Source organism: Dendrobates tinctorius, unplaced genomic scaffold, assembly GCF_039654945.1.
Source record: "Dendrobates tinctorius isolate UK_male_01 unplaced genomic scaffold, ASM3965494v1 ptg000120l, whole genome shotgun sequence".
In the NCBI taxonomy this organism is placed as follows: domain Eukaryota; kingdom Metazoa; phylum Chordata; class Amphibia; order Anura; family Dendrobatidae; genus Dendrobates; species Dendrobates tinctorius.
In genome coordinates, this window is record NW_027361788.1 from 26,217,382 (window position 1) to 26,232,540 (window position 15,159).

General features: G+C 42.4%; 1 protein-coding gene across 1 annotated transcript in view; it reads right to left on the reverse strand.

The window, feature by feature from the left end:
• The window catches only part of COL27A1 (collagen type XXVII alpha 1 chain), a 460,501-nt gene that overhangs the window by 40,948 nt on the left and 404,394 nt on the right, over positions 1-15,159 (reverse strand). The window contains exons 52-55 of the mRNA XM_073590987.1: positions 11,308-11,361; positions 2,759-2,794; positions 2,636-2,653; positions 2,364-2,399 (exon numbers count right to left, since the gene is read on the reverse strand). Coding sequence (XP_073447088.1) covers positions 2,364-2,399; positions 2,636-2,653; positions 2,759-2,794; positions 11,308-11,361 — 144 coding nt within the window. The remainder of the gene's footprint in view (positions 1-2,363; positions 2,400-2,635; positions 2,654-2,758; positions 2,795-11,307; positions 11,362-15,159) is intronic.

Consider the following 15,159-nt stretch of genomic DNA (forward strand, 5'->3'; position numbering starts at 1 on the left):
CCTGTCAGACACATCTTTAATTTTTGCACCTGGAAGACAGCACATTTCTCTTGAAGTTATATCCGGTCTGCAGATAGCGGCCTCTGTTCCTCTCAACAGTGAATCCCCCATGACCACCACTCTCCGTTTCTTCTTCACAACATTTTTCTTTCTCCATCCAGGAGGACTCTGAAGGCGTACAAGGTTGCTGTTTGTTGGCAAAGTCTTATCCTGATGTATTTCTTCATTGTTTTCCTGCGTGAGAGCCTGGTACTGGTTTCTGAGCAGTATGGGTGCTGACTGCCTCCTGATCCTCCTGCTTCTCTGGGTCACATGTCTCCATTCCTCTGTTTCTTCAGGTGCACTTCGAATTTCTTCTCTTTCTGTAACATGAAGAGATAATTCTGCTCTGTCCAAGAACTCTTCACCTTCCTTAATGATCTTCAATGTAGCTAACCTCTCTTCGAGATTTTGCAACTTTTCCTCCAACAGGGACACAAGCTTGCATTTGTGGCATGTGAAGTTTGGCTTTTCCACTGGTAAATCTGTGAACATGTAGCAAGAAATGCAGCTCACCAAATGGCTCCTGGCCTCTTCCATCTTGAGATTTCTTAAAAACGATGAAAGATGAGCCAAAATTGGCGCGCGGTTTTTCCGATTTCCTCTTTTCAGCTGCAACGGCCAAAACCCAGTGATCATTGAGCTCGCGGAGACTCTTCACTTATCCCAGAAGGCACTGGGAATATGCAAATGATCTCCTCAAGACTCTTCCCCTGGAAGATTATATATAAATGGCCCACTCTGTAGTGTGGATATATAATCAGACTAAGCTATCCAGGGTTCCATCAAATACTCCAATACATAGTCAGGATAAATATATTGAAGGCTGTGGGGATCCTAAAATGTCCCTGTCCATCACGCTACCTGACAGTGGAGGTTGACAGCCTAGTATGTGCGATATTGCGCCCTCGCTACACAATGATGTCCCTGAACACCCTACCAACCACTATACTACAAAAAGGGGGTAAAGCACAGACAAAAAATAAAGTAAAAAAGGTACATACTGTATATACAAAATAGTGGAAAAAGGTACATATATACAAAATAAGTTCAATTAATATTCTCATCTGTTGGAGATGGATGTATGGCCTTAATTTTTTTTTTATAATTATAATAACAGGCATATACAACAGCTCTGCCATACAGGTAACCTGCAATCAATATATAGGCCCATTACAGTATTAAAAAAAAAACCTATTTCTAGTTGGTGGGGGATGATGCCCATATATACGTAACATAATGTCACAAAATAGAGTCCTTCTCCAGCCACTGTCTTAAAGGGAAGGCCACAATAAGCCCAATTTTAAACAGCAAAGGCCTATGTTTTGCTAGCAGCAGCATATAATTATATACACCCTTTTTGCAAATACATATAAACATATGAAGAGCCAGTCATGCATTATCCAGCACTAACTAGAAATGGGTTTATTGGAATACCGTAATGGGCCTATATATTGAATGGCGGTTACCTCTAGGGCAGAGCTGTTGTATATGCCTATTATTATAATTATACTGATACACTGTCCCAAACATTTTTTAAGGCCATACATCCATCTCCAATAGACGAGAATATTAATTGAACTTGTTTTGTATATATGTACCTTTTTCCATTATTTTGTATACATGGATACACCTTTTTTCCTTTGTTTTACCCCCTTTTTGTAGTATAGGGGTTGGTAGGGTGTCCAGGGACATCGATCTTGGGCAGGGACACCATACCGCACATACTAGGTTGTCAACCTCCACTGTCAGGTAGGGTGATGGACAGGGACATTTTGGGGTACTTATAATCCCCACAACCGTCTACATATTTATCCTATGTATTGGTGTATTTGATTGAACCCTGGATAGCCTTGTCTGACTATACCTCTACACGGTTTTTAGAAGATTGTTTGGAGTGTTGTACTTTTAATATATCAATAAAGGCTAAATCTTAGGGGTCTATTTGTTTTTTTGGTTATTAATATATTGAGGCCCTGTGGTCTATCATTTAATTTTGGTTCACATTGCTTCACTCACACAGCAATCATATACTTATAATGGATTTAAAGGGAAAGTCCCTTTAATGGCCGCTGAGTTAGTTTTGACTTTAATTAGCATGTTCTATGACATCCCTGGTGCCACTGTTACATAAAGTTTTAACCCTACCATTTACCAGACCAAATCTATACAATATGTTCCTGTGCTGTCATTGAGGGTCTGTTATGTTATCTATTACTGATATTAATCTCCACAAACCAGAACCAACTACTACAGTGACTTTTTGGACTATGATAATTTTACCAAATGAAGGTAGGATAAAACAATAGCTAGGTGTTTCTTACCGGCGGTCCAGGCTTTCCACGTGGACCAGGAGGACCCTACAAAGAGAGAACATTGTCACAAACCACTATTATCATCGGAATGGCAAGTGCTTATTTACTCAGGGTTGTAGGTATAGGAGGGTGAGAGGCAGCAACTACACCTGGGCCAGGTTAAGTCATGGTCCTATAAATGCCACTGTAGAGCTAAGGCCCAGGAGCCCACATTATGCTTCTACGTGTGCTGTATGTATGTAGTCTCATTCAGCTATGAAAATCATTGCATCTGACCTTACCCGAGGCCCTGGTAATCCCTGGAAAAGAAAATAAAGAAAATGTTAGTAAACTTCATGTGAAAACCAGGCAAATATGGGACAACATGCATCTGATGTTTAGGACCACAAATAAAATGCACTCACTGTATCCCCTTGTGTTCCTTTGTCTCCTGTCGGGCCCTACAATAAAGAATAAGACATGAGTGATTGGTGGGAGGAAGCGGTATCCGTCATTTTCAGGTGATCCAGACACCTGCTATAGTCATCAGGGCACTGTACTCAATGGGTTTCTGCCAGAACTGGTAATAATGGAGTGTGTGCAGGGGGATTACTGCTGGTGACACATGCAATACACACAAAATGCTCTCACCAGGCACAACACAAAGTAGACAAGAGCATAGAGTTGTCTAATCATGAGGATTATTTTGTTATTTTTTATTTTATTTTTTTTTTTTACTTTTTCAAGGCAAGAATTTTCCAGCTGAAACCAGACAACCTAATGTATACAGAGTGTCAGGCATAGAAAACACATCAGAAACCGGTTTTATTGTACAGACCGGATTTCTAGGTTATTGTGCGTGGCGACATTACAAATGGGACAGACGCGGTGTTCACCAGGTCATATGATTAAAGTTTTATGTGTGCCTCTGGCTAAAGGAATTAAGGCCAAAGTGATTCAAACATTTACAAAACTCCATTCACAGGGGCAGAAATTAATAAATTGGTCTGTTCCAGTGAATGCGTGTGTATTAGTGATGAGGGAACATGCTCGGATAACGTGTTATCCGAACATGCTCAGGTGCTGAGTGACTTCAGAGTGCTCAAATATGCTCGAGTCCCCGCAGCTGCATGTATCGACAGCCGCAACACATGCAGGGATTGCCTAACAAACAGGCAATCTCTGCATGTGCTTTGGCTGTCGCACAACCGCGAGACATGCAGCCGCGTGGACTCGCACAGCTCAGTGGCTCAGTGGTTAGCACTGCAGCCTTGCAGTGCTGAGGACCTGGGTTCAAATTCCACCAAGGACAACATCTGCAAGAAGTCTGTATGTTCTCCCCGTGTTTGTGTGGGTTTCCTCCCACATTCCAAAGACATACTGATAGGAAATCTATATTGTGAGCCCTAATGGGGACAGTTCTGATAATATGGCTGCACATCCAGTTGGAAGAATGTCTCAAGTGGGGTACCACAGGGCTCTGTCCTGGGCCCTGTATTGTTCAACATCTTTATCAACGATTTAGATGAAGGAATTGAGGGTAAACTGATTAAATTTGCTGATGACACAAAGCTAGGAGGGATAGCTAATACTAGAGAAGAGAGAGAGAGGATTCAAAAAGATATAAATAAACTGGAGAAGTGGGCAGCAACTAACAGAATGGTTTTTAACAGGGAAAAATGCAAAGTACTACATCTGGGCAATAAAAATGAAAAAAGCATATACAGAATGGGAGGAATAGGGCTAAGCAACAGCACATGTGAAAAAGACTTGGGTATACTAATAGATCACAGACTGAATATGAGTCAACAGTGTGATGCAGCAGCAAAAAAGGCAAATGCAATTCTAGGATGTATTAACAGAAGCATACAGTCTAGATCACGTGAAGTCATTATTTCCCTCTACTCCTCTTTGGTCAGACCTCATCTGGAATATTGTGTCCAGTTTTGGGCACCACATTTTAAAAAAAGACATCAACAAACAGGAGCAAGTTCAGAAAAGAGCAACCAGAATGGTGACCGGTCTGCAAACCCTGTCTTATGAGGAAAGGTTGCAGGATTTGGGATTGTTTAGTTTGCAAAAGAGAAGACTGAGAGGAGACTTAATAGCTGTCTACAAATATCTAAAGGGCTGTCACATTGTAGAAGGATCAACTTTATTCTCATTTGCACAAGGAAAGACTAGAAGCAATGGGATGAAACTGAATGGGAGACACAGATTAGATATTAGAAAAAACTTTTTGACAGTTAGAGTGATCAATGAGTGGAACAAGCTGCCACGAGAAGTGGTAAGTTCTCCTTCATTGGAAGTCTTCAAACAGAGGCTGGAAAGTAGGGTGACCGGATCTCATATAGGGGGGAAAAAATGTCAGAATCTTGTTTGTCTGGACCCCACAAAACGATTCCCCTTTCCAGATATTGAGAGAGCCAAAATTTGAGCTCGATCAAACGACGTTAACCCGTGCCGCTCGTCGCTCAAAGTTTGAAAAAATCCAAATTGAGGTATTTTAAGATTTAGGTATTTTGCATAGTCTGTTAGACTATAAAGAATGTGACAACAACATTGCAGAAATAGCCCTGACCAAATTTTCGAACCATTTGTGGTATTTGAATGCAGAGTTGGTGGGATTATCGTTTTTTGATCCCACCATTACAGACAATGAAAAGTTGTTAATGGCTAATAAATTGCTCAGTAGCACAGATGAACCATCAGAGCACGCTAACCTACATGAGTTGATAATTTTACATAGTTATCTAATCTATTCTAGAGCTTTTGTTAAAGTAGTTTTTGAAACGTTAGAATATAATGCTCGGCATTTGCTTACAACTTGCAGGACATATTGCTTTTGTTCTTCATCTTTTGTCAGAAGGTCATTAAAGTTGGTTACTTCCTACCTCTTTTAATTTTTCTTTCCTAACTTTTGGATTTACAACCCTAGCGTGCTCTGATGGTTCATCTGTGCTACTGAGCAATTTATTAGCCATTAACAACTTTTCATTGTCTGTAATGGTGGGATCAAAAAACGATAATCCCACCAACTCTGCATTCAAATACCACAAATGGTTCGAAAATTTGGTCAGGGCTATTTCTGCAATGTTGTCACATTCTTTATAGTCTAACAGACTATGCAAAATACCTAAATCTTAAAATACCTCAATTTGGATTTTTTCAAACTTTGAGCGACGAGCGGCACGGGTTAACGTCGTTTGATCGAGCTCAAATTTTGGCTCTCTCAATATCTGGAAAGGGGAATCGTTTTGTGGGGTCCAGACGGACAAAATTCCAACATTGATTTTTTGCGGTCAACTTACTGGACAGACATCTGACTGGGATGATTTAGCGAATCCTGCTTTGAGCAGGGGGTTGGACCAGATGGCCCAGGAGGTCCCTTCCAACTCTACGATTCTATGATTCTATCTGTAAAGCGCTGTGGAATTAATGGCGCTATATAAGTGAGTAAAATAAATATTATTCGAGCACATCAAAGACACTTGGTTAGCACATGAGCATGCTTGGATAGCAACTTATCCAAGCAGGTTCGCTCTTATCTGTTGCCTCAGCAGACTTTAAGAACTACAGTGAAATCCCACTTAGAAAAAGGATTTCTTTGGAAGAGACGTACAATATTACTGCAATTGTGTTGTCCTCTGTAGTGTGAATGTAGTCTAAGGCCTTACTCGCTTCATTTGTGCCAATTTTTACATCTGTAAGAGAAATGGATCGGTTTTCTTTCACGTGCCATCCATTTTTACTCCATTTTTGTTATCTGTTTTTAAAGACTGAAGCAGGTCGACTGTCTAAACTTTTTCACTGATCCATTGTTAAGAGGCAACGGGTAGATAAAACTGATGAAACCCTGAAGTATAGCGTATGACTGAAGAAAGTCCCCCAGACAAAACCAATATTATAACCACCAATTAAACAAAATCACTGACTTTGGAGGACAAAACAATATTTCTAAAATGTAACTTTTATTAATAATCCGATAAAAACAATAAAGTGACCACCATATTATGTGTACAGTCTATCCACCTTTTACTTTCAATAGTGGATATTAATATGAAAAGGAACACTGGTATGAAATAGACTATATGACAGATATCCAGCAAAGATTTTTATGTGGCATATCTCCAATTTGATATTCCCACTAAGGGGAAGTCATCCATCCCATTGTGGAAGATAAGGTATAATTAGATTGTATTGCACTAAGCGCTATATTATCCCCTTATTATTTTCTTAATAAACAGTAAATAATGATAATATTGCACTGGATCTAATTATCACCCTTATTAGTTCTTAAATACAATCCATCCATCACCATCTCAGGGTACTAGATTTATTGCACATTGCCCCACTAACAAAGTAAGCTCCATTTGTAATGCCAATTAAATTCACTCTGGTGTACCATGTGTCTATCTAGTGCTGACAATGCAAACCAGTGTCACTAAAGCAAACACTAAGGACTGGGCTCTAAACAAACAGATGCATTGGGAATGATGCTAAATATTAAGTGGATAACCTTCACAACACATGCATCCTTGCCTCTGTACATATGCAGTCTCTTATAATTTAGCCTAGAAAATGGCACCTGCATAGCTTGTCATATTATATCTACTCCTAATTGTAAAATAAAAGTGGGAGATGTTCAGGCTTTGGTATGATTATTTCCAATATGCCCCATACATCTCTTCTACTACTCATCAGCGCTGTCCCTGATATACATACTGAGACCAGCGTTGATGGCAATTGTGCCAGATCGTACTGATAGAATCTAGGCACTAATATAGCATCGCCTAAACGCGTTTCGTCCAGCATTCATGTACTGAGCACATCAAGAGGCTATTATTTGAGCAACAATTGCTATTATCGTACATAATAAAGCTTATTTCTCCCGGCTGTGATAAGAGCCACACGCATGCTGGCCCTTCCTTCCTTTGTCTGAGACACAATGGACGTCCTTAGGAGATTGGAAGATTTGCAGGTTGATGAAGGAGTTTTTCTTGCTAGCCTTGATGAGGAAGCTCTTTATAGCTCCATACCACACCAGGCAGGATGTGAGGCGGTGAAATTTTACCTGCAGATGAGAGGGTTGCACCTTGGGAGACATAATGATTTTGTCATGGATCTTTTCGTTGTTCATTCTGGAGCATAACTATTTTTTGATTGATGGACACTACTTCCACCAGCTCAGGGATACCGCGATGGGGAGCCCTTGTGCTCCCAAATATGCAAATTTATTCATGGGCTGGTGGGAGGAAATCCTGGTCTTTAATGAGAGTAACGATATCTGGATATCTAAAATACCCTTTTGGGTAAGATATATAGACGTTGTTCTCTTGTTGTGGACCGGGACGGTGGAACAATTTGAGTATTTTGTATCTATTCTGAATGTGAATGAAATCGGGTTGAGACTCACATCCACCCATCCATGAAAATCAAATATTTTTTCTGGATATTTCCATTCGCGTTGACCCTGCGGGTTTCTTTGTGAAACCCCGTGTGAAGGGTTTATTTAGGAAAGGTTTATCCCTTTCTTTGTGAAGGGCTTGTTTAGGAAGCCAACAGCTACAAACAGTCTCCTGCAGTGGCAAAGTCATCACACCCTCTACCACTCAAAATAGGGATGACGAAAAGTCAATTTTTAAGGCTAAGGCACAATTGTTCCACTATGGGTGACTGAGAGGAGAGCGGTGGAACTTGGTGAGAGGTTCACCAAAAGAGGGTACCCTAGGAAGGTGCTGGAAGCAGCATACCATTATGCCAGGGCAGCAAATAGAACATCGTTGCTGGTACCTAAGGAGAGGAATCAAAATGATTGGTTTAATACGCCTTATTGGGGATTTTGATGATAAATCTGCTAAAGGTGATGGACATCTCGAGAACATACTGGGATGTACTGAAGCTTGAACCCGATTTGAAAGAGGTGATTACCCCTAAACCATCGGTCACATATCGTAGGGGAAGGAACCTGAGAGACCATTTGGTCCATAGTCATCTACAGATGGACCGTCCTGATCCTACGTGGCTAAATAAAACTAAAGTTGTGGGCATATTTAAATGTGGATCATGCAAAGCATGTGAATACATTGCAAAGGAGACCAAATTTATTAGTGACATAACTGGTAAAGTGTTTTACAATAGGGAATTTATTAATTGCTGTACGGAGGGGATTGTCTATCTGGCTAAATGTACTTGCCCAAAAACATATGTGGGATAGACCATGAGAGAATTTAGAAAGCGCGTTTTGGCGCATATAGGAAAAATTAGGAGGAAGGAGGATGCTCCTATATCGAGACACGTATGGAACGTCCATAATAGCAATGTGAAGGTTATGAAATTTCAGGGTATTGAAAAAGTTAGGGCATCTCTGAGAGGAGATGATCACAACAATAGAATTATGAGAAAAGAGACCCAGTGGATTTAAAAACAATTACTCCCCAGGGTCTTAATGAGTGTATCTCATTTATTACATTTATCTAGACCTCTCTTGATTCCTTTTGGAGTTAGTGTATAGTGGGTGTGCTGGTATTATGTGTCCTCTACTAATGGGGAGGCCATTTAGCCGCAGTGCCATTTAAGGTTGTAATAGGGATTGTGATGAGGGCTGACGTAGGTACTTTCATTGGAATCCCTTGAGGGTTATTTATCTTTTTTATACTAAGCCCCCCCCTTCCCCCCTTTTTTGATTAATGTCTTATAGAGCTTTCTCTATCCCTTTAAATGACAAATATGAGATATGAGGGTATAGGGCTAATTGTGGTAATGATCTTGCACGTGTTATGAATGTGAGGAATGGGTTTCTAAAGTGAGGTTTTGACTAATGTACCATTGAGTGGTCTGTACCCCTTTAAATGACTAAAAAGAGAATAAGATATGATGGTAAAAGGGTTCTCTTATCATTGTGGAAACCACCTTGGACAGGATGTCTGAAGTGAGTCTATGTATTATTGACAGGGTGGTATTAAAATTCCCCCTTATCTTTTTTGTTTTTTATGGACATTGTGGTTTATATGATATGGATGTTTTGTATGGATTTCATCTATTCATACCTTTGGTTTTCCTGCACAATTCTGTTTTGTTTTCCTGGTTACTAGGCGACGGCTGTCCCTCTCCTGACGTAATGGCATTGTCATGATACGTGGCCTACCTCTACTGGCTTTGTCAGGGAGCTGGGGATTGGCCGATGTACGTGCGCGTCAGAGCAGGGGGGCGTAGTATTATCTATATATGTTGGGCATTTGTGCCGCCGCGTGTGGCTCTTATCACAACCGGGAGAAATATGCTTTGTTATGTGTGATAATAGCAATTGTTACTCAAATAATAGCCTCTTGATGTGCTCAGTACATGAATGCTGGGCGAAACGCGTTTAGGAGATGCTATAGTAGTGCCTAGATTCAATCAGTACGAACTGGCACAATTGACATCAACACTGGTCTCAGTATGAATATCAGGGACAGCGCTGATGAGTAGTGGAAGAGATGTATGGGGCATATTGGAAATAATCATACCAAAGCCTGAACATCTCCCACTTTTATTTTACAATTAGGAGTAGATATAATATGACAAGCTGTGCAGGTGCCGTTTTCTAGACTAAATTATAAGAGACTGCATATGTACAGAGGCAAGGATGCATGTGTTGTGAAGGTTATCCACTTAATATTTAGCATCATTTCCAATACATCTGTTTGTTTAGAGCTCAATTCTTAAGTGTTTGCTTTAGTGACACTGGTTTGCATTGTCAGCACTAGACAGACACATGGTACACCACAGTGAATTTAATTGGCACTACAAATGGAGCTTATTTTGTTAGTGGGGCAATGTGCAATAAATCTAGAACCCTGAGATGGGGATGGATGGATTGTATTTACCGTAAAGGGAACCTGTCAGCAGTTTTGGCCAATATAAGATACGGCCACTGCCTTTCAGGGCTTATATACAGCATTCTATAATGTTGTATGTAAGCCTCCAGTCCGACCTGAAAGATAAGAGAAATACGTTTTATTATACTCACCCGGGGGGGGGTCCGGTCCGAGTCCTCCCATCTTCTTGCAATGCCGCCCTCCTGCTTGCTTCATGGCACCTCGGCATCGTGCTCCTGCGCAGGCGTACTTATCTGCCCTGTTGAGGGCAGAGGAAAGTACGGCAAGTGCGCAGGCTCTGGGCCTCTCTGACCTTTCACAGCGCCTGCTCACTGCAGTACTTTGCTCTGGCCTCAACAGGGCAGATAAGTAAGCCTGAGCAGGAGCGCGATGCCGGGGCGTGATGAAGCAACAGGAGGGCGGCATCGCAAGAAGATGGGAGGACCCGGACCGCTACCCCCTGGGTGGCTATAATAAAACTTATTTTTCTTATCTTTCAGGTTGGACCGGGGGCTTATCTACAGCATTATAGAATACACTGCAATATTATTATTATTTACCTTTTATTAAGAAAATAATAAGGGGATAATATAGGGCTTAGTGCAACACAATCTAATTATACCTTAACTTCCACAATGGGATGGATGACTTCCCCTTAGTGGGAATATCAAATTGGAGATATGCCACATAAAAATCTTTGCTGGATATCTGTCATATAGTCTATTTCATACCAGTGTTCCTTTTCATATTAATATCTACTATTGAAAGTAAAAGGTGGATAGACTGTACACATAATATGGTTGAAACCCTGAAGTACAAAGTATGAGATTTATAGGGATCCTTAAACGGATGAGGACAGTATGTGCTCAGAGGCTCACGGACCAGAGAAACTAATCAGTTTTTAAAATTGATGTATGTATGGATCAATAAAACTGGTTGGGTCCGTGTACTGTCCTAAAAAAACAACAGACAGCACCTAGACTTGTGAATGGTGCCTTAGAGTGCCCTCCTATAATATGTATTTTTCATGGGAGACTTTTTTTTTTATTTTATGTGGCATTGTCACAGTCTGGGCAAAAACAAGGACACTTAACCTTGACCAAAAATCAACTTACTGGGTTTCCAGGAGGCCCAACAATGCCCAGTGGTCCGATTACTCCTTCATTTCCCTGGAGACAAAATATAACAAATGTGAGTTAGATTGGAGCGGTCAAAAGATTGCTGTAGATAAGCCCCTGATGTCAATGCCGGCAGCTCATAGTCCAAAACAGGGTGACAGATTCCGTTTAATGTCTAGTGAGAAAAAAAAATCCCCTGCTACAGATTTACCAGCGAAAATCCACAGGTAAAATGCCCACCATTTCTGACTCATATGGATTTATCCAAAGAGTGAGATACTAGAGAAGTTACCTAACACAAATTAACGTATACAAATATAAAAATTATTATTTATTTATATAGCACCATTGATTCCATGGTGCTGTACATGAGAAGGGGGTTACATACAAATTACAGATATCACTTACAGTAAACAAACTAACAATGACAGACTGATACAGAGAGGAGCGAGGACCCTGCCCTTTCGGGCTTACATGCTACAGGATGGTGGGGAAGGAGACAGTAGGTTGGTGGGTTGCAGCAGTTCCGGTGTTGGTTGAGGTGATATCACTGGTAGTGGTGAGAGAGAAGGAGGTAGCGGGGTCATTACAGGCTGTAGGCTTTCTTGAAGAGGTGGGTTTTCAGGTTCCGTCTGAAGGATCCAAATGTGGTTGATAGTCGGACTTGTTGGGGCAAAGAATTCCAGAGAATAGGGGCTATTTGGGAGAAGTCATAGAGGCGGTTGGATGAGGAGCGAATAAGTGTGGAGGAGAGAAGGAGGTCTTGGGAGGACCGGAGATTACGTGAGGGAAGGTATCGGGAGATTAGTTCAGAGACATATGGGGGAGACAGGTTATAGATGGCCTTGTAGGTCAGTATTAGTAATTTGAACTGGATACGCTGAGGGAATGGGAGCCAGTGAAGAGATTTGCAGAGAGGAGAAGCGGAGGAGTAGCGAGGATAGAGACGAATTAGTCGTGCGGCAGAGTTAAGGATGGACTGGAGAGGTGCGAGGGTGTTAGCAGGGAGACCACAAAAAAGGATGTTGCAGTAGTTGAGGCGGGAGATGAGGGCAGGCACAAGCATTTTAGTAGATTGAGGGTTGAGAAAAGGACAGATTCTGGAAATATTTTTGAGCTGGAGGCGACAGGAGGTAGAAAGAGCTGGGATGTACGGTTTGAAGGACAGGGCAGAGTCAAAGGTTACTCCAAGGCAGCGGACTTCCGGTACTGGGGAAAGTGTGATGTCATTAATTGCTATAGCTAGGTCGGGTAACGAAGATCTGTGAGATGGAGGAAAGATGATGAGTTCAGATTTGTCCACATTGAGCTTGAGGAAGCGAGAGGAGAAGGAGGATATGGCTGATAGACACTCTGGGATTCTGGACAGCAGAGAGGTGACGTCTGGGCCAGAGAGGTAGATCTGAGTGTCATCAGCATAAAGGTGGTAGTGGAATTCGTGGGACTTTATAAGTTGCCCCAGACCAAGTGTATAGATTGAGTAGAGTAGGGGTCCTAAAACAGAGCCTTGGGGGACTCCAACAGAGAGACGGTGGGATGAGGAGGTGGTGTGGGAGTGGGAGACGCTGAATGTGCGGTTGGAAAGGTATGAGGAGATCCAGGATAGGGCAAGACAAGGAGGAGAGGGTCTGTAGTAGGAGGCAGTGGTCAACTGTGTCGAATGCAGAGGACAGGTCTAAAAGCAGGAGTATAGAGTATTGTCCATTTGATTTGGCTGTAGTAGGTCGTTAGTAATTTTGGTCAGGGCTGTCTCAGTGGAGTGATGGGGGTGGAAACCAGATTGTAGATTGTGAAAGAGCAAGTTAGATGATAGGTGGGAGGAAAGTTCAGCGTGGACGTGCTGTTCCAGGAGTTTGGAAGTGAATGGGAGCAACGATATTGGGCGATAGCTGGACATAGCGGTTGGGTCGAGGGTTGGCTTTTTAAGGATAGGCGTGATTGTGGCATGTTTGAAAGCAGCAGGGAAGGTACCGGACATTAGTGATAGGTTGAAGAGATGGGTTAGGGATGGGATAAGTGTGGTGGTGAGGTTGGAGAGGAGGTGGGATGGGGTCGAGTACACAGGTTGTGAGGTGCAATTTGGAGAAGAGACGATTAAGCTCCCCTTCAGTGATGTTGGAGAGTGAGGTTATGGGGTTTGGGCATTGGTCTGGTATACAAAGGGGTTGTGGTGGTTGAGTGATGAAGACTTGCCTTGTTTGGTCAATCTTATTTTTGAAGTGTGTGGCAAAGTCCTCGGCAGAGATGAGGGAGGTTGTAGGAGGCAGTGGTGGGCGGATGAGGGAGTTAAAAGTTTTGAATAACTGTTTAGGGTTATAAGATAGGGAAGATAAGAAGGTTGTGAAGTAGGCCTGTTTAGCAGAGGTGAGGGCAGATTTTAAATCGAGTGTTGCCTGTTTGAATGTGGTGAAGTCATCTTGCGAAGTTGTTTTCTTCCAGCGCCGCTCTGCAATCCTGGACACTTGCCGGAGCTTTTTAGTGGTGTTATTGTGCCAGGGTTGTCTGTTGATACGTCACATTCTGCCAAGAACGAGAGGGGCAACCGCGTCAATAGCTGATGCGAGAATGGCATTGTAGAAAGCAGTGGCACCGTCTGTGTCATGGAGTGAGGATATGGATGCCAGTGGTAGAATAGAGTCAGAGAGCGCGTGGGTGTCTAGGTGTGCAAGGTTTCTGCGGGGGTGCGCGTGTTGCTGGACATGCGTGCCAGGTGAGGAGGACAGGGATGAGAAAGTGAGTAGATGGTGGTCAGATAGAGGGAGAGGGGGAGGTGGTGAAGTTAGAAAGAGAGCAGAGACGGGTGAAGACCAGGTCTAATGTGTGTCCATCTGTGTGGGTGGCTGAGGAGGACCATTGAGTAAGTCCAAAGGATTAAGTAAGGGACAGGAGTTTGGAGGCTGCTGACTGAAAGCATCAGTGGGGATGTTGAAATCACCCATGATGATAGTGGGGGTGTCAGTTGAAAGAAAATGAAGAAGCCAGGTAGAGAATTGGTCAATGAAGGCAGTGGTCGGGCCTGGAGGTCGGTATACGACGGCCACTTGGAGGTTGGAGGGAGAGGAGATGCGGACAGAGTGGACTTCAAAAGAGGGGAGGATTAGGGAGGGAAGAGGTGGGATTGGGTTGAAGGTGCAGTTGAAAGAAAGGAGAAGACCCACTCCTCCACCGTTTCTGTTGACAGGTCGAGTAGTGTGGGTAAAGTGGAGGCTGCCGTAACACAGCGCAGCAGGGGAGGTGGTGTCAGAGGGTGTCAGCCATGTTTCTGTGAGGCCGAGGAAGGCAAGATTGTGAGAGAGAAAGAGGTCATGAATTAGCACCTTAGTGACCGGACCTTAATGAGCAGACATTTTTTTTTTTAACTTTTTTTGCCTCTCCTCTTTTCAACAGCCATCATTTTTAGGAATTTTCTTAATCAATGTATGTATATAAGGATTTGCTTTATGCAGGCCAAATTGTAATATTTTTTAGCACTGTCATTTTTATATACTGTACATTTTTCTTTACAACACACTTATAGATATCAAACAGTCCGTGGGGAACATTTTTTTTCCTTTTTAGTGTTCATTTTCTCCAACTGCATCTGAGCACTATAGGAGCCCCAGTAATAGGTAAAAACGGCCCCCTCCTGTGCTAGTCTTCATTGGCAGAGCTGATCTGGGTCTGATAGTACGCAGCAATTCTGCTATGCCAACAGAAACATCTGATCCCCAGGTCTAGAGAAGCATCCATAGTGCCAATGCCTCGGTTAGCTGCACAGCATGTCTAGCCTGCAAGAGAGATATCATAATTTGTAATAAACCCATTCCATCTTCTCCCAGGGTACTCATCCATGCTGGGGACCAGACCTGC